Source organism: Pygocentrus nattereri, chromosome 2, assembly GCF_015220715.1.
Source record: "Pygocentrus nattereri isolate fPygNat1 chromosome 2, fPygNat1.pri, whole genome shotgun sequence".
In the NCBI taxonomy this organism is placed as follows: Eukaryota; Metazoa; Chordata; class Actinopteri; order Characiformes; family Serrasalmidae; genus Pygocentrus; species Pygocentrus nattereri.
The window spans coordinates 48,895,282-48,918,571 of record NC_051212.1 but is presented as its reverse complement, the minus strand read 5'-3'; the positions used below and the strand labels follow the sequence as shown (position 1 = coordinate 48,918,571).

At 43.3% G+C, this 23,290-nt stretch overlaps 1 protein-coding gene across 1 annotated transcript in view; it reads left to right on the top strand.

Moving 5' to 3' along the window:
* Nucleotides 1-23,290, top strand: part of epha4b (eph receptor A4b) — a 189,112-nt gene that overhangs the window by 108,876 nt on the left and 56,946 nt on the right. Inside the window, exons 6-8 of the mRNA XM_017700284.2 lie at nucleotides 4,193-4,305; nucleotides 13,040-13,202; nucleotides 15,851-15,959. Of these exons, the coding sequence (XP_017555773.1) occupies nucleotides 4,193-4,305; nucleotides 13,040-13,202; nucleotides 15,851-15,959 (385 nt within the window). The remainder of the gene's footprint in view (nucleotides 1-4,192; nucleotides 4,306-13,039; nucleotides 13,203-15,850; nucleotides 15,960-23,290) is intronic.

Sequence of the window (23,290 nt, the reverse complement as noted above, 5' to 3'; positions counted from 1 at the left end):
TACTAAATATGAGTTCACATACTTTCTCCATCAATGTCCTTTGTGTGGTTTATTAAGACGGTCCTTATTTATTCATCTGAATCAGATGTTCAGATCACTTTGTAGGGACTATTCATGTAGAAACTAGAGTTTTAAAGGCTTCCCAAGCATGTTTATTCTCTCAATTGTATCTTTTATGAGAGTTGAGGGGGTGGGGGGATTTTCTTTCCCATGCTAGTCAAATTTGCTTATTCAGAAATCATTACATATTCAGAGCGTTTGTGCTGACAGGGAAGGTTATGGTTTCATTCAAGGACGTAACTTTCTAAACTCTAGTGTGTGTGTGTGGTTGGCATGGTTTGGAAAATCCCACCTGTCAAATTCCATTCAGCAATGTTACTCAGCTCTAAGGGCTATTATTACATTATTAATGCCTTGTTATATTATACATAGTGAGTCTTGAAAGCTGCAGAGTTCAGGGTTTGGGTTTTGCGGTAACACCTTGATAATCATATTCATGATTTTTTTTACCTTGTCAGTGATTGATTTAGAGATTTTGACTTTGTCTTCTGTAACTCAATGAAGTCAGTCCTGGTGTGTGTTATCAGCAATGCAGTCTTAGGTCTTAAGTTGGGAAAAATTAAGCTAATAATACTGAACTTGTGAACTGGCTATAAATAAGTTAGACCAGTCAGAAGCAAGCAAACACTAGTTCAGACCTCAGTTAAGACCTCAGCTTGCTCCTTGCGAAACAAAATTCTCGAGGGTGGTTCGAAGCTGAAAGCGCCTTTGAGAGCTTACAAGCTTGCATACTTTCTGGGGTTTCGTTTTGCCTGTCGGGGATGCTCCACTAATGCAGGCATGACATTTTGGATAAGTTCCATGGCTGCTGGAAAACTGTGCTATCACAGTCTCACAATAGGGACATGCGATTCATGAATACTGCCACCATTTAACCTCATGCTGTAAACCGAAATAGAAAATAACCTATATGCTTTAGTGCTCACTACTAGTTAGTACTACCAAATAACTGTCTTAACATCTTACATTTAGGAGGTATTCTTTGTTTAACGGAGAAATATTGGTGTCTCTGCCAAAGCGCTCATCATACTTCTTCCGAAACGAAGCTCCTCAAAGTCGTCCATCTTCGTTTCATGGCACACTTCTTTTTCACCGACCAGTCACAGATGTTGCTGAGTAGTGTTTTCATCCACAGAGTTCGCTCAGCTACCCACAGCTACACAGTGAACAAAGCCTCCATGTGACGTCTGTGGTCGTTTGTTTTCTCCGCAATTGCATCAGATACAGTAAAATATCTTACACATATCTTGTATTGTTTGGAGTTACAAGGTGATAAAAGCAAATATGCACTAGCTCAGTGTGATTTCACACATGTAAGCATAAAAGTAAATCAGAAACACCTCCAAGTACCTGCTAAGTTATATAGTGTAAAATGACCGTTAGCCCAATGATTTATATCACAGGTGTCATAGGTAGTAAATCGGTCCGTCGTAATACATCGTAAGGCTCGTCATGACTCTTTAGTGTACAATCCTTTATTGTCATATAACTACCTGGTACTTCTGACCCAGAATAGTTTCGTGGTGTGGTGGAGTTTGTACCACATACTCACGCAGTTCACCCAGCGTGGGATCTGGGAGGGTGTATATACGATAAGGCATATTCTATGGACACCACTTTCACAGACCACAGTCACTCTGAGAGGCCTGCTCTTGTAAAAGTTCAAAAGTTCAGAGCCGCTAAATAAAACATAAGATCAAGGATACCATGCTCAGTCAGACCGGTGTCAAAAGCCTGACGCTTCTCTTCACTCACTGCTATGTGTGCGAGGGACACCGAGCCCCCCCCCGTAACTCTCTGACCCGGGCTGTAAATATGCATGAGTCTTTTCTGCAAGCGATGAGGGGAGTTTTCTGAGAGGAATGAGCTCGAGCCAAGGGTCAAACACAGCCTCAGGAATGTGAACGATTCACACTGAATATTTATCAGCTCAGCTTTCTGAAATAAACACGCGCAGAACTACGCAGAGGCATTTCGACATCTTCAGACGCACTAATCTGATTTGATTAAACACTGTGAGTAATGTAAATATTTGTAGGGAATGTTTTCTGCAATCTGCATTCCAGCCGTGAACTGGATGTAGAGGATTACCACAGATGTTGTGCTCGAACCATTTAGAGTTCTTTTGCGATAGAAGAGGGGATTTGAAGAGGGGTTGTATGAGGAACAAGGACATCGTTACCTCCTGACTTCTGAGATCTTTACCTCCAAACACCTGACCATGTGGTAGATCCGCTTTCTTTCGCACCATGTCAAGCAAAAGAGAGAAAAAGAGTGACAGACGAGTGAAAAGAGGAGAAACATGCTTTGAGACTTGCTGAGAGGTAAGAGAGAGAAAGAGAAAAAAGTAAGCGAGAGAGAGATATAGAGAGAGACTGGGAAGAGTGAGTGAAAGAAAGAGAGAGAGAGAGGACAAGGAACAGAGTCAATGACAAAGAAAAGATGGAGAAAGACACGCCGATACCTGATTGGGGAGAAAAGCGCTGGGAGTGAATGTTAAGGAGATAGATGGGGGTAGGAAAAAGTACAGAGAATGAGAGACAGAGATAGAGAAAGGAAGAAGGGTAGAGAAAGGTAAAGATAAAGGTAGAGGGGTAGTGAAAGATGTAGAGAGTGAGAAACAGGTAGAGAAAGAGGGAGAGTGATGAGGTAGAGAAAGGGAGAGATAGAAGTAGAGAAAGGTGGAGAGAGAAAGGGAGTGCATTAGGAGTGAAGAAAGGTAGATAGAGTAAGTGATAGAGGTATAGAAAGGCAGAGAGAGCGGAGAGAGGTGGGGTAAAGAGAGGGAGAAAGGTGGAGAGATATGATCAGAGAAAGGTGCAGAGTGAGAGATAGCGGTAAAGAAATGTTTTGGAGAGAGAGAGAGAGAGATAGATAGGGTAGAGAAAGAGTGAGAGATCTAAGTAGAGCAAGGTGGAGAGAGATGAGGTAGAGAAAGGTGGAGAGAGAGATGGAGGGGGGGTAGCGGAAGATGGAGAGAGAAAAAGAGTGATGGGTAGAGGAAGGTGGAGAGAGAGAAAGAGGAAGAGAAGTGGAGTAGAGAAAGGTAGAGAGAGAATGGCAGTATGAGAGATAGAGGGAGGTGGAGAGAGAGGGGTAGAGAGAGGTGTTAGACTTTATCAGGCAGGTTGTGGTGTAGGAGTGTAATTACTTGCTGGAGTGAGACCCTCTCTACAGAACACACTCATGCAGCAAAGTGTGTGTGTGTGTGTGTGTGTGTGTGTGTGTGTGTGTGTGTGTGTGTGTGTGTGTGTGTGAGAATGAGTGAAGTGAAGCTTCTGTGGTTATGATGCACTAAAATTTTAAAAGCTCATCCGTAACCGAAATCAAATTTCCCAACACCCTGAGCCCAAAACTGACTATGAATAAGATCAAATAAAATAAACCATAAAATCATTAGTTTTACTTTTAGTGAAACTTTGCATTTTGCCAGTTGTTTGAGATTCGTTTCTCAGTTCCAAAACCACAGCGACAGACTTACTGTTTCTGTTGTATTGCTTCGTTTGTTGTAATCAGACTTGCAGTGGAGATGTTCTCAGTCGAGGACCCTCAGTTACAAATCTCTTGTCTCCCATCCCTTCTAGCCACAGTGAAACAGTTCCATTTACATGGTGGGCTTTTTCACTGATGACCGTCTGCTGCTCTAACTGTTTGAGTAGTGAAGAAAGGCAAAGAAGACAAAAACGTTTTTTTTTTTTTTTTAAGAACTATTTTTCAGTTTATTTACTATTCAGTTTTTTGTATTCTTATATTTTGATACTTTATCAGAGGCCCCTTTTTTCGGTGCATCCGTATTTTCTACGCCAGGATATCAGAGAACCTGTAATTAATGAAAAGAATGACACAGTTTGTTTGGACTGCGTACACACGAACACACAAACACACACACACACACACACACAAACACTTCCCACCACACACACTCACACAGAGTTCATTTTGAATATTATTGTCTGTGCTCGAGTTCCCAAATGCATCAACACCTTCATGCTGTGCTGTTTATCTCTCTCTCTGTAACTTCTCATTTAGAAATAACTGCAATCAGTTTCAATTACACTCTCTCTCTCTCTCTCTCTCTCTCTCTCTCTCTCTCTGTCTCTGTCTCTCTCTCTCTCTGTCTCTCTCTCTGCAGTGAGTGTTATTCTGAAAGAGAGAAAGAGTAAGGACAGCATCACTCTGGCGTGGCAGGGGCCTGACAGACCAAACGGAGCCATCGTCGAATACGAAGTCATTTATTATGAAAAGGTAAAGACAGCTGTCTTCTCTTCTCTTCTCTTCTCTCCTCTTCTCTTTTCTTCTCTTCTCTCCTCTTCTCTTCTCTCCTCTTCTCTTCTCTTCTCTTCTCTCCTCTTCTCTTCTCTTCTCTTCTCTTGACACGTCCCCCTCCTCATCACCAGCAGATCTTTCTCTCTTTTCCACACCAAGATCACACTTGCTCCTCTCTGACCCCCATTAGAGCTCCTAACGATTACAGGCTGTCAGGCAGGCGGCTAATCAAAGGCTAGAGCATCATCTCACTCTTGAGAGTGAAAGTAATCTGTGGCTCATGTGCCACTGACCGCATGTACAAGGCTTTCCCCTGATAATTAGCTCCAGCGAGAGAAGCCTGACATCACAGTCTCACAATATCTACCTTAACTTCATCTTAACACAGCAGCAGAGCGAATATGTCTGTATGGTCCAACGTGATAGTCCAGAGCAGGCCCATATGAGTCACACTGATGCACTCATTCATTACCTGAAACTCTGCATCTGCAGAGACCGGAGCTTTTCTTTTGGCATAGCATGCTTCGTGGTCAGTCTTGACAGGGATAACGTATAGTGCATAAAGGTGCCATATGATGAGCAGCTGTATTTTCCTAGCTTTTTGACAGTTCGATATGCTGTGCAAAAATTGCTTCAAGTCAAAATGCAGCTTTCACTCTCCAGTTCATACAGTCTGTGTTGAGTTCATTATGGCTGTGATGTCATGACCATGAACACATTTACAAGTGACCATCCCCCCAACCTACACCAGTTTAATCACCTATTCACAGTGACGTAAAGAGTGTGTTTACTGCACACTGTGTTGTTGCAGAGTTGCTGGAGCTTACATCCGAAAAGTTTACGCTGCCATTCAGAGCACTTGTGATTTACATATATAGATGCTTTATACACATATATTATACACATAAAGACACATATACACTTTATTTTCATTACAATCAGCCAAATTGCTTCCCTCAACTGTTGGCCACTTTGGTAGCACATCACTGAAACACAAGCAGGTTGAGGTGCAAAGAGGGGAAGTGTGTGCAGTTATAGGCCGGTTCTGAGCCCCAATGCAACCTATTGTTGTATTGATATTGGCCCTATTGTTTAGACTGTATATTGTAACTTAAAATAAAATCTAATGCAAGGACATTTTTCAAGTGATATTTCTCCTGGACTATGTAGTCTTTAGTCTTGAGTCGGCAACCCAAATGTTAAGAAGAGCCATTTTTTCCTAAACAAAAATGCAGACTTTTTTTTGTTTGCTCTGCTTGAAGCTTTAGCTCACCTGTAGCCACTTGGCTTCACATCTCTGGCAGGATACTTTTGCAAAGGTGTAAGTCGTTTTAAAACGTCTCTCAATGTTCGACTTTACGAGGCCGAAGTCAGCTTCTCATTCGCTAGCTTCACTTTCCCATTCCACCTTAAAAGGATGTAAGAATGTAACTGCTGCACCGTTTAAGGTGGAATGGGAAGATTCAAACAAGAAGCTGGAGAATGAGAATCTGACTTCAGCTTCTTGACTGTTTTGTGTTTGACAGTTTCTTGGTAGAGATTAAAACCTGCTGGACTTATACACGCAGATAAGTCCATCTGTTGTCTTAAATTGTTCTGTTTTTTGTTTTGTGTTTTTTTTTGTTAGACTGTTGTGTTGACCAGCTGTCTGCGTACCAATCTTTAGGGTTAAAGGATGAATTAGCAGTTTTATATTAACTCCAGCTTTTTAGACCATTTATTGTTAAAACTGTTAGAACGATCAGCAGAGCTTTATTTTACTACAAAGGACGTTTGTTATTTTTACCTAAAAACAGAAGCCGCATGCCCCCCAGAGTCGTATGTTGTCAACACCTGAGCTAACCTATCATTTACCAAATTGGCTAGCTGACCAACTCACTTTTGTTGTCTTATTTGTTAAACATTTATATAGATGGATTTGATCTTATAAGATTTGTAAGTGCAAATCCTTATTCTAGTTGTGATCTGAAATAATTTGATATGAAAATCTATGTAAAAGAACGTTTTCCAACCTTGCACAGGAATGGAATAGTGGCAGTGCCGGTGTGCTACCAGCATTATAGTGCGTGGGTCATAAACAGTGAGTTTGCATGCAAATATGACAAATTCCACTTACAGGAAGGCAGTTTTGTTGGGAAAATGCTAATGAGGCTGGGCCTTTAGAGGCAAAATATCAAAATCGGCTTGATTGGTTGGAAAACTCCTCTCCATGGATCACCACCTTATCGTGGTGGAGAGGTTTGTGTGCTTGAAGGACCCTAGGAGCTATGTTGTCTGGAGCAAAAGCTCCTGGTAGGGTCTCCCATGGCAAACTGGTCCTAGGTGACAGGCCAGACAAAGTGTGATCCATAACCACCCCTATGAGGACAACAAAGCAGGACTCGTGTACCCTGCCCGGATCAGGGTTACCGGGGCCCCACCCTGGAGCCAGGCCTGGGGGAGGGGCTCGCCAGCGAGCGTCTGGTGGCCGGGCATTCACTCATGGTGCCTGGCCGGGCCCAGCCCGAAGGAGCTACATGAGTCCCCCCTCCCATCGACCCACCACCGATGGGAGGGGCAGTAGTAGGGGTGCGGTGCATTGTGGATCGGGCAGTGTCCGAAGGCGTGGGCCTTGGCGTTCTGATCCTCGGTTGCTGAAACTGGCTTTTGGAACTTGGAACGTTACCTCACTGGCGGGGAAGGAGCCCGAGTTGGTGCGCGAGGTCGAGAGATACCGACTAGATATAGTCGGGCTCACCTCAACACACAGCTTGGGCTCTGGGTCCAATCTCCTTGAGAGGGGCTGGACTTTTTTCTTTTCTGGAGTTGCCCATGGTGAGAGGCGGCGGGCAGGTGTGGGCTTTCTCATAGCCCCTCGACTCGGCGCCTGTATGTTGGGGTTTTCCCCGGTGGACGAGAGGGTAGCTTCCCTACGCCTTCGGGTTGGGGAACGGGTCCTGACTGTTGTCTGTGCTTATGCACCGAACAGCAGTTCAGAATACCCAGCCTTCATAGAGTCCTTGGAAGGGGTGCTTGAAAGTGCTCCTCCTGGAGACTCGATTGTCCTACTGGGGGACTTCAACGCTCATGTGGGCAATGACAGTAAGACCTGGAGGGGTGTGATTGGGAGGAATGGCCTCTCTGATCTGAACCCGAGTGGTGTTCAGTTTTTGGACTTCTGTGCAAACCACAGTTTGTCCATAACGAACACCATGTTTGAACACAAGGATGTCCATAAGTGCACATGGCACCAGGACACCCTAGGCCGCAGTTCAATGATTGACTTTGTAGTCGTGTCAGCGGACTTGCGGCCATGTGTACTGGACACTCGGGTAAAGAGAGGAGCTGAGCTGTCAACTGATCACCACCTGGTGGTGAGTTGGATCAGGTGGTGGGGGAAGATGCCAGTCAGACCAGGCAAACCCAAACGTATAGTGAGGGTTTGCTGGGAACGTCTGGCAGAAGAACCTGTCAGATTGATCTTCAACTCACACCTCCGTCAGAACTTTGACCAGATATCGGGGGAGGTGGGGGACATTGACTCAGAATGGGCCATGTTCCGCTCCTCCATTGTTGAAGCGGCTGACTGTAGCTGTGGTCGCAAGGTAGTTGGTGCCTGTCGGGGCGGTAATCCTCGAACCCGGTGGTGGACACCCCAGGTGAGAGATGCCGTCAAGCTGAAGAAGGAATCCTACCGGACATGGTTGGCCTGTAGGACACCAGAGGCAGCTGGCAGGTATCGACAGGCCAAGCGATCTGCGGCTTCAGTCGTTGCCAAGGCAAAAACCCGGGTGTGGGAAGAGTTCGGTGAGGCCTTGGAAAGTGACTTTAAGTCGGCTCCGAAAAGATTCTGGCAAACCGTCAGGCGACTCAGAAGGGGAAAGCAGTGTGCCACTAGCACTGTATATAGTGGAGATGGTGTGCTGCTGACTTCGACTGAAGACGTCATTGGGCGGTGGAAGGAATACTTTGAGGACCTTCTCAATCCCACCGACACGTTCTCCAGTGAGGAGGCAGAGTCTGGGGACACGGGAATAGGCTTGTCCATTACTGAGGCCGAAGTCGCTAAGGTAGTTAAAAAGCTCCTTGGCGGCAGGGCTGCAGGGGTGGATGAGATCCGTCCCGAGTTCCTCAAGGCTCTGGATGTTGTGGGGCTGTCTTGGCTGACACGCCTTTTCAACATTGCGTGGACATCGGGGGGGGTGCCACTTGATTGGCAGACTGGGGTGGTGGTGCCTCTTTTTAAAAAGGGGGACCGGAGGGTGTGTTCCAACTACAGGGGAATCACACTCCTCAGCCTCCCTGGTAAGGTCTATGCAAGGGTACTGGAGAAGAGAGTCCGGCTTATAGTCGAACCTCGGATCCAGGAGGAGCAGTGCGGGTTCCGCCCTGGTCGTGGAACACTGGACCAACTCTTTACCCTCTCCAGGATTCTCGAGGGTTCATGGGAGTTTGCCCAACCAGTCCACATGTGCTTTGTGGATTTGGAGAAGGCATTCGACTGTGTTCCCCGGGGTATTCTGTGGGAGGTGCTTCGGGAGTACGGGGTACATGGCTCTTTGCTACGAGCCATTCAGGCCCTGTACAAACAAAGCAGGAGCTTGGTTCGCATGGCCGGCAGTAAGTCAGACTTTTTCCCAGTGAGAGTTGGACTCCGTCAGGGCTGCCCTTTGTCACCGATTCTATTCATAATTTTTATGGATAGAATTTCTAGGCGCAGTCAGGGGATGGAGGGTGTCCGGTTTGGTGACCTCAGGGTCACATCGCTGCTGTTCGCAGATGATGTGGTCCTATTGGGGACATCAGGCCGTGAGCTTCAGCCATAAGGCAAGGCTCTCGATTTACTGGTCGATCGATGTTCCCACCCTCACCTATGGTCATGAGCTTTGGGTAATGACCGAAAGAACGAGATCGCGAATACAAGCGGCTGAAATGAGTTTCCTCCGCAGGGTGGCTGGACTCTCCCTTAGAGATAGGGTGAGAAGTTCGGTCATCCGAGAGGGACTCGGAGTAGAGCCGCTGCTGCTTCACGTCGAGAGGAGCCAGTTGAGGTGGTTCGGGCATCTTGTTAGGATGCCTCCTGGACGCCTCCCTTGGGAGGTGTCACAGGCAAGTCCACCGGGGAGGAGACCCCGGGGAAGACCCAGGACACGCTGGCGTGACTATATCGCCCAGCTGGCCTGGGAGCGCCTCGGAATCCCTCCCAGGGAGCTAGTGGAAGTGGCTGGGGAAAGGGAGGTCTGGGCTTCATTGCTCAGGATGCTGCCCCCGCGACCCGAACCCCGTAGAAGCGGAAGATGATGGATGGATGGATGGATGGATGGTTGGAAAACTGAATTTTTGGTGCATAAAACCACACGAAATGTTCTAAGTGGACTAAAGCAAACGAATAAAACATGCTGGCATTGTGTTCCCTTATCCTCGCAGTGTCTTATCCTTGAGAGCCATGCATTCATAAAGTAAATAAACCCAGTTTGTTCAGTTACTCCACATCCTTCACAGCTTGCACTACTTTGAGCGAGTGTGTGTCTTGCGCAGAGGCTGGAACACAGGCCAGATTTAGCATGATTATGGGTTATGATCTTATATTGAATACACAGATGGGTGTCTGGCACAAGAGGAGTCTGTGGCAGATGCTGTGTGTGTGTGTGTGTGTCAGTCAGAAGCCACACACACAATTGTTAACGCAGGGCCCAGTCACTCCAGAGCTCATTAGGCGACGGAATGGCCTTTTTCTAATTGGCTTGGAGAAGAGATCGATCAGACGCTGATGAAAGTTGTACAGCTCTAACTTGAGTGACAGTGGGTGGCATTCTAATTTCTTGGAGGAAGATTGCCTCTTATTACGCTTGTATGATTAGCTCATACACTTCTTCTCAGCAGAGGTGTTAAGCATACACACGCACACGCAGTGCATCAGACATTCATCAGTTGGTGTGTTGACAGAGGCAGGGTGGTAGGTTGGCATCCCGGTGCTTTAGGGCATATCTTTAATGACTTGTTTATTATATATGAATGAAAACATCGCCTCGTTTTCTCTCCCACACATACACACCTGATGTCAAAGAACACAGTTTATTTTTGTCCAACTCGAAACAGCCATTAAGTACAACTTATTCATTTGTCGACATCAGGAAACATATTTAACAGGAAATTAGACAGAAGCCTCGACAACTACATAGAATATCATATTATTAAGTGTTTTTCAGTGTCCACTCTGCTTTTATTACGCCTGTCCATTCTTTTTAGGTGCCTTGCGTTTGGTTGTTTTTCCAAAGTTCAAAGTCTTTTTTCTGCTTCTCATGAGCCGACAAATCCAAGACACATTGAGTGATGCTGAGGTCTGGATTTCAATGGGGTGGGCAATCTGTTGTTCTCGGAGCACCAGCAGCTTCTTTAGTTCTTCTTTTTTGTTTATTTCCTTTTCTCAGCAAGTGCTTCTTAGCAGTTACACGCTCTTTCATGCTCATATCGCTTCTCACAGCGGAAGGATGGACAGAAACGGCTGTGGAGGTTTTCAGATGTGAAGCATCTTGATTTTCTCCTCTCTCTCTCAAAGATAAAAGCTTTAAGAACTCTTAATATGATGGGAACAGTGTTGGTGTTTACCAGGTCTTCCAGGCGGTTGTTAGGAATCCCCTTTTCTCAATATCTGTCAATAATTCTTTGAACTCCAGTGTTGTAAAGTCCTGTTATTCCATTATGTGTATTTAATCCCTTACTTGTGCAAGTAGATTATCACAGATCTAATCTCTGCAAAAAAATCTCCTGAAAAATTAAGATCTTGCACTTCATGGCCTTTTTTTTGCCTGGAAATGAATTAAATGGAGTGTAATATCTGACTTTTACACAGTGCTTTATAGCCTATGCCCTATTTGCAATGCTACTGCAACAAAACCTCATCTTTGAATGTTCTTAAGTTAAAAGTATCTCAATAAAATATGATTTCCTTTGGTTTTCCCTGTCAAAGTCAGGGCTTGTATTGAAAACATGAAAACAAACCCTACAAGTACCACAGCATCATGATGAGAGCCAGATGCTGACTTAGGCCCAATCCCAATTTTTTATGTTTACTTCTACCCCTTGTTTTCGAGTGTTACAGTCCTTGGAAGTTACGGGGGTGGTGGTTGAAATCTTCCCTATGAAATGGGACCCTCAAATAAAAATAATATGGCTTCATTAACAGCTACAAGTGCTGCTCTGCAGGAAACCCTGCCAGTCTGCTGTGGCGGGGGGGGGGGTTATTTATTATCGTGCCCCCTCTAATTCTTCAGGGAAATGAAACTGAAGTCAACAATATTTGGGACACCTAAACGTGAATAGGAGTGGTAGGGGCAAGGGGTAAAATCTCTGAGTCTAATATCTAATGAGCACACACTCATTGATGTCCTGAAAAGGGGCCTGCTGTTAATCCACACTTCGGATCTGTACACTCACATGGCTGCGCAATAATATTCAGTATTAATTCCTCTAATCCCCATTCTACAGTGAGAAGCCTTATTAAAGCAGGCCTCTTTACAGGTGTCTTCTTTTTCACTGCTAAGGCCATTTCCGTTTATTTAAACAGGCCTATTCAATAACTCAGACCACCAGAACATTGCTGAAAAGCTATTTCTTTAATAAAGTCCTCATATGGAGTACTGTGTGTAATAGCTTTGAATTAATACAGCCCTTCAGAGTCAAATCAAATATTTAAGGTTTTTTCATTCCAGGAAATCTTTAAGTACCCACCCATCACTGTTGGTCTACCCTTAACCCTTAGATATTGCAAATGTCATTGGTGATAACAAAATGAGGGTGAGATTTGAAAACAGCTATTTTATACGTCTTTCTGTTAAATGTTTGAAATTTATTTTTAAATTTTATTTTTAAATTTATGATTTATATCTGGTGAAAACTTGTTTCTTTGTACATTTATACCACTTTTTTGTCGTCGAATGGAACAAAATCAAAGAAAAACATCAGAACATCAAACTTGTAGGTACAGAATATAAATGTAATTATTTACATAACTATGTAAACATGCAGCATTCATAGACCTCTCGATTTACTTCATTTTCCAGCCAAAATGTTTTAAGTGCAAGATGTACATTTTTCTGGAGATATTTTTGAAGCTGAAAGTCAAAGAACAATAAATGAGAAAAAAAAAATTGGCTTCAAAAAGTGATTGTAGGCCACCTCTGTCATCATGAAGCTGTTACTGACAAAAAAGGAACATTTGCAAATCAAACAAGAAGCTTGTGGAGTTCTCAAAACAATGTACTGACCACCCCAGAGCCCACGGCATCATTGAATGTGAAATTATCTGGATCGCAAGAAGCGAACAGTGCAACCAGCTTCTAAGACTGAACTTGTGTGGAAAAATATCCCTGCAGATGTCTTTGAAAAACTGAAGGCAGACCTTCGAAAAAGAATGAAAGGTGTAACACGGGGAAAGGATGGACACACTAAATGCTGAAAATAAAAAATATTGTATTTAGTTGTTGAGGCTTCAGTGTAATTTTCTGTGAAATAGTGTTTTCTGATGCTAAAAAATGAGTAACCTCATGGTAGTTTTGACTAGAAATGAATGAAGAAATGAAGGTTGATGTCTGTATAGCGTATGTACATCATCACATTATACTTACGTTTAACATGATAGGTGTTGCTATATCTCCAGGGATTCTTTTAATGTTGATACATAAGGCTCTGTCAGTGTTACTTTTCAGTGGTGTTGTGTGATCTGGGCTTTCAGAACCAGCGGGACCAGAACTACACAGTGCTGAAGACCAAGTCTAATGTGATGACGGTGGAAGGCCTGAAACCTGGGACTACCTATGTGTTCAGAGTCCGCGCTCGCACCGACGGAGGCTACGGCAGCTACGGTGGTGAGATCGAGCTGGAGACCAGCCATGAAGGTGAGCTCCCTCCTGCGTGTACGTGTCTTTGCCTTTTCTTTATTTTTATTTATCACAGGCCGTGTGTGCTGTTTGTGTTCTGTGTCTGCTATTTTGCCACTCATTGTATTGTATGGGTCTGGGAGCAGTTCATGACGTTAGCTTTTCAGAATGAAACGATCCTTTAACCATCTCTTTCTCTCTCTCTTCACCCTCCTCCTGTGTATGTGGGTTCCATCGAGCAGCTGCTGAGGGACTTGCTGCGGGATTTTTATTCTAATGTCGTGAAGTAGAGTGTGACTTATTTACCTCCTTCCCTCTGCCGGCCCCCCGGGAGGAAGCATACATGTCTCAAAGCCTCAGAAGACACAGAAAGCCGTGTTGCGCTAACCTGTTTGTCTGATGTGGAGCAGGCAATCGAGGCACAATTTCAGGCCTCTATAGAGGGGCCGGGTTACATGTGACTAATTGGAGCCCCGTCATGGCCCACCAAACACCTCTGGTCCATTAGACCTGCCCCTCCGCAGCCAAGGTTACATTTCTAATTCCACATATCAATCATGTTAATTACTCTTTTAATTAGAGGCGAGGTGCTTAAGCTCATGCCTCACTGGGCTATATTAATAAAAGCCATAAATCCCATTGTTCATACATCTTATGTTGTATAGCATGCATGGTGTGGTGTGAACCCAGTTTGGTGTAACTTATGTTGTTATTAATATATTAATAATGCTTTTGAAATTGTTTTGAAATTGAAGTATTTGAAATTGTTAGGGACCATATTGACTGACTCACGACTCAACTCGGGCTCTCCTTCATTGACTCACAACACAGCTGCAGCTTTTCTTTTACGGGCATTTAACTTGTGCTTAACTGTCATGTGAATTCACACAATATTGCCCTTAACTGACTTGCGACTTGACTCAATATTGCCCTTGACTCACTCATGACTTGGACACGCCCTTAACAGACTTTAACTTAATTCAGACTCAGCCTTAACTGATTTGCAGCTCAACTCAAACTCACCCTTAACTGACTCATGATTCGACTCAGACTTGCCCTTAAGGGATTTGTAACTCGACTCGGACTTGTCCTAAACTGATTTGCGACTCAAGCTTGCCATTAACTGAATCATAACTCGACTTGGACTCCCCCTTAACTGACTCACGACTCAACTTCAGACTCCCCCATTAACTAACTTGTGGTTCAGCTCAGTATTAGTCCTTAACTGACTCGTGACTTGGCCTCTCCCTTAACTGGCTTGAACTTGTTTCAGACTCACCCTTAGCTGAATTGCATCTCAATCCAAATTTGCCCTTAACTGACTCACAACTCAACTCAGACTTTCCTTCAACACGACTTGGACCTGTCCTTAACTGATTTGCAACTCCAGCTTGCCGTTAACTGACCTGTAACTCGACTTGGACTCCCCTTTAACTGACTCGTGATTCCACCTTGGACTCGCCCTGAACTGACTTAACTCAATATTGCCCTTAACTGACTCACAACTTGGACATGCCCTTAACTGTCTTTAACTTGATGCAGACTCTTCCTTAACTGACTTACAGCTCAACTCATACTTGCCCTTAACTGATTTGCGATTCAAGCCTGCCGTTAACTCAACTTGGACTCCCGCTTGATGGACTCATGATTCAACCTTGGACTCGCCCTTAACTAACACTCACCCTCTGGCTCATCACTCAACTCACACTTGACCTTGACTCACTTGAAACTCTTCTCGGACTCACCCGTAACTGCCTCTCGACTCAGATTCACCCTTAACAGACTTGCGACTCAACTCGGACTTGCCCTTAACTGACTCACGCCTCGACCTCACCTGTAACTAACTCATTACTCAGACTTGGCAACAGCTTGCCCTTAACTGTTTCGTGCCTCGACTCTGACTTGCCATTAAATGACACGCGACTTGACTCAGACTTGTCCTTAATTTTTTTTTTAATTAAAAGAAGAATTTTTCACCAGTCATCACTTACATCCGTTGGCCAATTCCAAGCTTTGAGTAGTACTGAATGTGAAAATCACAGCCCACCTGTACAGCTCAGATGAAATACTGAAGGGGTAGAAGCCAGAGCCCTTTTATCTGAACACAATGACTCTTCTCTGTCTTTCATTCATTGCAGCAAAGTCAATATTAACACTATCGAAGTACCAGCTGTCCCAGAGAGCCACACTGTTGACATTATCTCCACCGCTGAGGTGTTTCAATAAATTTGTGCAGAGTTGCCTTTCCTGCCAAGTCCTCATGCTCCACACAGTCGTAGTATCTAGTGTATAACTCTCCGAGTGCTGAATGTTAGCGAATGTAATTCGAAATCAATTCATGTTGCTGAGGATATTCATTTCATTTCCCTGAGAGGGGCACTTACTCATGCGTCGCTCGGCTTGATAAATGATGTATTTGTTTTGAGTAATGGCTCGATCAAGGCAGCGCAAAATCCATACGCTAGAGAAGAAAACGTCCAATCCCGCACCGCCTCTAGGAACGGGAACCGTTTGGGCTGCACGTGGGAAGGCCAAATTGATTTTGGCGTCTTGCTGTCGGTGTGGAGCAATAGAATGTCGGCGCTGCATTCTCTATGGGACCTGGTATCTCATGATATGGTTAGCTGCCACACAGTACTCTAATTCATCTTACTCTTCTCTCTCAGATATGTTGGCTATTGGAGATCCCAACCAGTCCACCATTCTGGCCGTGTCAATAGCAGGTGGCGTGGTGCTGCTCATCTTCTTGGTGGCCTGCTTCGTAGTGAGTGGAAGGTAGGACCCTGGTCTCCTTGAAAGTGTCTACTATCCCTCCGTCCTTCAGTCTCTTTCAGGCCAATATGAAGGTTCTACAGATGCATCTGTATGTCGCTGCTGTCGGAACAAAACATCATATCTCCACAATGTTAACTTTGCAGGAGAAGGCAAAAACCTGCTTTTCTTTAATGTAAGTCAATGGAACCAGAATTGTTTACAAGCAATTTTGAGTCCTTTTCTTTTGGTGCATTCATCTTGAAATTTACACGCAATGTAAAGGGCAACAAATTATGTCAGAATGGAGATACGTACGAGAGCATTCTGGAAGATAGAGTCCATGTGATTTTCTGAGATCGAAGTAAGTGTAGAAGTCATGTGATCTCCCAGAGGACTCTCAAGTCCGAATCCTTGCTAGGAATCTCTTGTGTCTTGAGCAGTTGAGGAATGAACTGGTTCATGATTGGGTCAGTTGTTTGTGTTTGTGTTGTGGGAAAATACCTTTACAAAGTGAATGTTTCTTTATTATGCCCTGCAGTGAATGAGTGGGTAGTGATTTATATGAAATACAAAATTTGGTCACGCAAAAGTTGCAAAGTTATGGTTTTATAAAAAACATAAAACCATGTTGTCGCAGTGCAGTGTACCTGCCGTTGTCTGCTCGAAAAGAAGTTCTTTGCTGCTGTGATATAACTTTTTCTAAATGTAACACTCCAGAACTGATCAGACACTCGCAGATGAAATTAGAAAAAGAGGCTTTACAGATAGAAACACTTTCCAAACTCACCGTCAAAACACAGGCGATGGTCAGATCCAAAACAGTCCAAAAACACAAAAAGACAAACATAACCAGAAGGCAGACAAAATCCAAAAGGGCAGAGACAGAAAAGCAGGGTCGAAAATCCACAAAAACAAGTATGCAGTACAAGAGAAAACGCTCAGCAGCTCACAAGAAAGCAATACCTCGCGAAGATCTACCTAAAGCCTGGGCTTTAAATACTAACTACCATTGGTCACATTAACAAGGAAGACAGGTGCAAGATATCAGTATTCTGGTAAAGCGGAACAATAATAGGTTGTGAAATGAGCGTCATCAGTCACTTGATCCCCAAGGGAGTTCTGGGAGTTGGGGTTCTGAGATAGAGCTAATCCGGACGGATGTGTGATGCTAAAGGCAATTCTAATTAGGAATGTGTGGACAGTTGGCCTACCTTGAACAGAGCCTAAACAAAGTAAGATTTCTATACTTTCCTTTCTGACTTAAAGGGTGCAGCAGTTACACTCTGGCACCAACTTCAGCTTCATCTACCTTGGATGGTTGATCAGCCAAGCTGTGAGAGGAAAGAGCAAGCTTTAGCTGGAGCAAGGAAAGCCGTCCTCGCATTTATCTCAGAACACTTCGCTTTCACAGCTGAGTGCAGTAGTGATAGGCAAAGAGTGCTAGACTGAACTGTGACAGTGTGGCAGCATCACACGAGGATCAAATACCCGTGCTTATACCTCAGATATGCTAACTCATTTAGGAAGATATCACCCAAATGTCTCAATTACCCAAGAGAAGAGCGGACACGAGTTACAGAAGCTGCTTTTCTACACAGGATTCAAGGAGCTGCCAAGTTCTGACTCTGAAAAGAAGCACAGCCTGCCTGCTGGTGAAGAGAAAGGGAGGGATTGGGAACCAGAAGGCAATGGGCCTTTGTAATTTGCATAATTGTGCATATTCATAAATCTTCACATTCTTAATGTGTTTTCAGGTTTGGGGATGCTCCTAGGAGTTTCCTGCACTGAACAACAATACATAAAAATATTAAACAACAGATTTTGAATGGTTTCAATAGTAACCTCAGGCATACTTAATACTATAAAGTGATATTTACATGATATAAATTTATGTAATCAACTGCAGTCTAAGTGCTGAGCTGGGGGTATTGCATCATCCATAACCAATGACAAAACACAGTTGCTTTTGTTAAGAGTAATACTTTTTCATATGATATTTTAAGAATGCTAGTCTGTTCTTGCATTTGAAATTTGGATTTCTTGTGCTCTTTTTGCACAAGGACTGTAAGCGCCCAGCGTTAAAGGCGAACAGGCTGAGCCGGGAGTCACTGGGCCTATAAATAAAAGCTCATAAGGAATACGCTCAGACTGAATTAAATTGCTGTTGCGCTCCTGAACAGAGCTTGTATTGAAGTCTCTAAAAACATTAGTATTGATCCGAGGTGATTGCCTATCACGTTGAGTGCTCTATTCGGGATTGACTGGGCTGGGACCTAATCAGACCCACCGTGGCCTCCTGAGAAGAGGAGCACACACACACACACACGCACACACACACAAAAGACTTTACTACCTGGGCTCATATTGATTCAGAGATAACAAACCTCCAAAACTACAAACGCGAAGCACTTAACTCATAATTCAACCAAAAAAAAAAAAATCATCAAACAGTGTTTATTCCCTCGCATGCCTCAGCCTCTTGCTTGACCACAGCATAATCAGGCACGGAGGCTGCTCTCATTAGCGGGAGAGAGAGAGAGAGAAGACAGAGAGAGAGAAACGGGGGATGAAACGGCCAGAAGAATCGGCAATTACGCCCGGCTGGCCAGGTGCCGAGCAAATAAGGCGCTAAGCAGGGTTTACACACGCGTCGATACGTCTTCATGAATTACGCATTCCTGCTCTCAGCTCTGGCCAAATTGAAAGGTGGTAAAGAAGGGGTGGGGGTGGTTGGGCTGGGGGGAGGTGTCAAAGGGTTTTTTGTCCAGTGAAGACTATCTACAAGGTAAAATTGCGTATGTGTGCGTGTACAGTGTCTGCCTTACTCTCAGAAGATGAAAGCGGCCACTTAAGGGGCAGAAAGGAGAGAAGAAGAGGTGAGGAGGGATGGAGACAGAGGGGAGAGCTGAAAGCTGTTCAGTAGAGAATGGCAGACTGGCGAAATGACCAAGACAGTGAAGAATTCATCTTTCTTTTCTGATGCTGATACTGATACTGATGACAGATGCTCAGTGTTTGGGGTAACATTGGTACAAAGGGGCCGATAAGTACTGGCGAAAGTGTCTTTGTAATGTCCCTAAATTATCTCAGATACATAATCGCCCATACGTTCAGTTCAGAGTTTAGAATTAAGCGGCTCAAAACAAACAAAAAAAAATGTTAATAAAAAATAGCATTACGATAATAAACTAGACTCATTTACCAGACAGATAGCACCCATAAGGATAGAAATTCTCTGCCTTGTCAGAGATGCCTTCAGATATTTCATTTTCCTCCTATTCTAATTATCCCATTACCAAAAATGTAGATTATAGTAGTCGTGTTGAACTTCACCAAGTCAAGCCCCAATTTAGCAGATAGTCATACATCCTAGTCTGTGTTTATCGAAAAGTGGAATATGTTTTTACATCACTGTGATGCTGATTCAGACAGGAATACTATTACTGAAGGAGCTACTGTTACTGAATGAGTTTGGAAAATTACAGCAGGTTATTGTTCAACCAATTAACTTAAATACTGCATATGCAGTCTGTGGTTCCAACTCTGGGTTCTCACTCTTTCTTGTTTGTATGGCTTGTGGATTCTTGTTACCCTCGAGGCTGTTGAGGTGAACTTGAGTTTTCCACATACTGTTGCTTTTGTCGGTTTGCTGCTCATTAATTTATCTGTAGCTCTTCCAAGATCACTGTTCTGCATAGTCTGCTGAAGATGCCGAAAAGCATGGCTTTAAAAGCTAATTCAAGCTCTATTTGAACGAGGTCACAGTCACAGTTTATATTGTAGCAGCATACAGTATGCTGCAGCTGGGCTTCAGCCTGCACTACTATGAATTCAAGAACCTGAAAACCTTTTTCTCCCTCGTTGCCAAAAATGGCCATTTCTGCATGTTTTGGAGGAGGTCCCTCAATTGAACAATGCATTTTTTCTTCCCAAAAATTTTGATGGAATATATATTGGTGGAATTGTGTGTCCTAGTACATTACACTATTTCAATGAAAGCAATTACAATTCTGCTATAATGCTTCGCTACTTTCTTGTTCTTATGGTAATGTTAGGCTTTATGTGGCTACTGTAATGTCGCACTACAAGCAAATCTGCGATATTTCAGTCTAGATTTGTTATCAACTCACATTGGATTTTTTTCTTTTTCATCCTCTGGTAACCAGTCCAGTGTTTTCTACTGCTATCAGGCCGATACTGATACAGGGTATTGGATCAGTGCCATCTCTTTAAAGAGGTTCAAAAGCTTGAATGAGGGGAAAGAAGCCGAAGTAGAGAGAGGGAGAATAATGGCGCTGACAGAACCGTCTTTGAAGACTGAAAGACGGGGCTTGGTGTAGCAGCTCCAGCTCTTAGCTCCCATACTCACATATCCAGTGCCTCTTTCATCCAAAGCACTATTTAGCATCCTTCTCCATCGTTCCATTGTTCTGTTCCCCTCTTTCACTGCCTGACAGCCATTCCCGCTTGCTTTTTTCCAGCCTTCGTCCTAGTCTACACTGTAAGACTGTAATGGCATTTCCATACTGGAGATACATATGGCTCATGCATAATTTACAGCATTATCATTGTTGGGAGAAAACTGTATAAATCATTAAATACTTAGGATTGTTTTTTGTTTTAATAAATCTTCCTCTTTAATTCCTTTGGGAATTTTTCAGCACTGTGAGCTAAAGAAACTCCACCTTGACGTTTCTGTAAAATACAAATGTTTTCCTCTCTGCTGATACTGTAGCTCCAGATGCAGTGGAGATCTAAGGGTCGTATCACCAGAGATGATGTTTTTTTAACAGTGTGCACTCCTTTTCCCCAATGAGTATATTTACAAAAAAGAAGACGGATGGTAGGCATGTGTGAAACTGCCATATGCAATTATTTAAGACGTCCACTCTACTTAATTATGCATAAGGCTGCTCAGCCATGCTCCTGTACCTCAACCATTCAGTTCAATTCTTCGCCAACACATTTGGCTTCATTGCTTCGGGTCGGCAACCCAAATGTAAAGAAGAGCCATTTTGTCCTAGTATAGGCTAAAAATGTTTTAAAAACGCACTTACTTTGCTCTGCTTTAAGCTTTTCTCGCATCTCCAGCAGGAAACTTGTCTTTAAAAGTAGGAAAACTTCTTGTAAAATGTCTCTCAGCATTCGGCTTTTCATGAGGCTGAAATCAGCTTCTCATCCACCAGCTATTTGTTCAGATTTTTCCGTTACAACGGGAAAATTCAAATGAGAAGCTGGCAAAAGAGAAGATGACACAGGCTTCGGGACTTTTTAGCATTTGACAGTTTCTCACTGCAGATTAAACGCATCAGCAAACCAGCTAGAGTCCATTCGTCACCAAGTTATCTGTGTTTGACTTAAATCTCTCCCTTTTTTACCTTTTTGTTAACTACTAGGTAGGTGAGATTTTGTCTGTGTTGCTATGGTAACCAGCAGTCCAGCAGTCCTAGTCGTCATTTTCAAATGGCATAATTCATTTTACATCCCATAAATGCCAAAAGGTATTTAAATGATAACATGTATAAATTAGTCTTTGTACTTGGACACTTATACAAATCTTTGTCCTTGAACTCAAGTTTATACATACTTTTTTTTCAAAATAAACAAACATAATAATAAAAATACCAACTGACATGTAAAGCCCTTTTATGTCAGTTGTACAGCCTGATAATTCTAATGTTCTGTTGCTCAGAAAGTGTATTCACATAAAGGTGGTATTATACAAGAATGTGATACGTAGTACATTTATTGAATTATTTAATCGTAAAATAATAGGCTTGGACATAAAGAATTCACTCCTACACATTTTTCCACTTAACCCCAAATTCTGTCAATAAGCCAAGACTTCCACACCAATTAGCATTGTGGATACCGCAGGCTAAATCAACATACGCTTGCCTCGTAAGATCAAGTCGTTAAGTAATCTGAAACAGACTTGCTTATGTGATTTCTAACAATATATGACGTGCTCTTACAGTATAGCCTAGCCAGTCATAGCCATTTTGAAGCCTCAGTTTTGTTCATTTGAAAGAGAGCTGCTTAGCATAGCCTTGCAGCGCCAGTGCTAAAGAAGCAAACTTCAATCACCAGCATGTCTTGACTGGTCTGCTACATTTGAAATAAGTAATCATGTATTTCTTGCTGAAATACTGAGTTAGAACTTTCTTGGGTGTGCCAGCACCAGGGCTGTAGATGGATAGCCAGTTTAGATATGCAAATGCTCTCAAGCATTTACTAACAAGCCCATCTCACACCTCAGACGAACACCCCCATGGACCAGCATCCCACATAGCGAGAACACTCGCAGCTTTAATCTGCTTGTTTAGCTTGTGTTGCGTATTGGCAGGTAGAGCTGCATTTGAACAATAGGCGAATTTGGCCTGTGTTGAAGCCACCAGATGGCCAACACGCATCAAACTGTTTCTTCCTCTCTTTCTTTGGTTCTATTTCCCAGAGAAGCAATTAAAATCTGCCAGTTGAATGCTAATGACGGGGGAGAGTGTGGCTAACTCCTGCGAGTTCACCCAGTGGGCTTGCCAAAAAGCCTACTGCCATTTCAACCGTTTCCCTTGTTTTCTCACTTCACCAGATTCAAGCTAACTCTCTTCGTTTGTGACTAATTAGAAAGTTAAGGGAAATTATTTCCTTCCCTTGCATGCTTTTAGGATTATTTTTATTATTGTTGTTATTATTATTATTATTATTATTATTATTATTATTATTATTTATAAATGCCTCACTGCCTTCCATAAATGAGTTTTCCAGTGTTTTTCAGTGCTTTTTCTCTTCAACCCTGCATAACCTAATGATTCCATTATTAAACGATGCTTTCAAATTACAAGCCAACAAGCTCTTCGGCTCTTCTTTAGATCAGATCTGTGTTATCTGCAAAATCTCGGCAGTAATTTGGCTTTTCCAGGCTCAAAGCTATGAGGAGAATGAACGGCACCTTTATGGTGAAGCGTGGCAGAGATGAACATGTCTTGGTAATAAAGGGCGAAGTGCTCGGGAAGACGATTGAGTCTGGCTAATCAGCAGGAAGAAAAAGCCCTTTGTCAGTGCAACATCATTAAGGAGAGGGAGCATCTGGTGCACACCCTAGGTTATTCTTAAAATTTAATGATGATGAGAAGAGGTGTACGTAATACACACACATGCACACCGCTGTCTGCTGAAGCAAAGAAAAAGAAAACGTCAGTGTGCTGGGTGGCTTTTACACTCTTAGCATTTTGGTCATACTCTAAGGCTAAGTTTACACAGCAGGTAAATTGGCCCAAATCTGATTTTCTCAAGAAAACTTTTTTTGTTTGTTTGCCTGTTCACATCTTTTAAATGTGGTCTGTATGTGACGT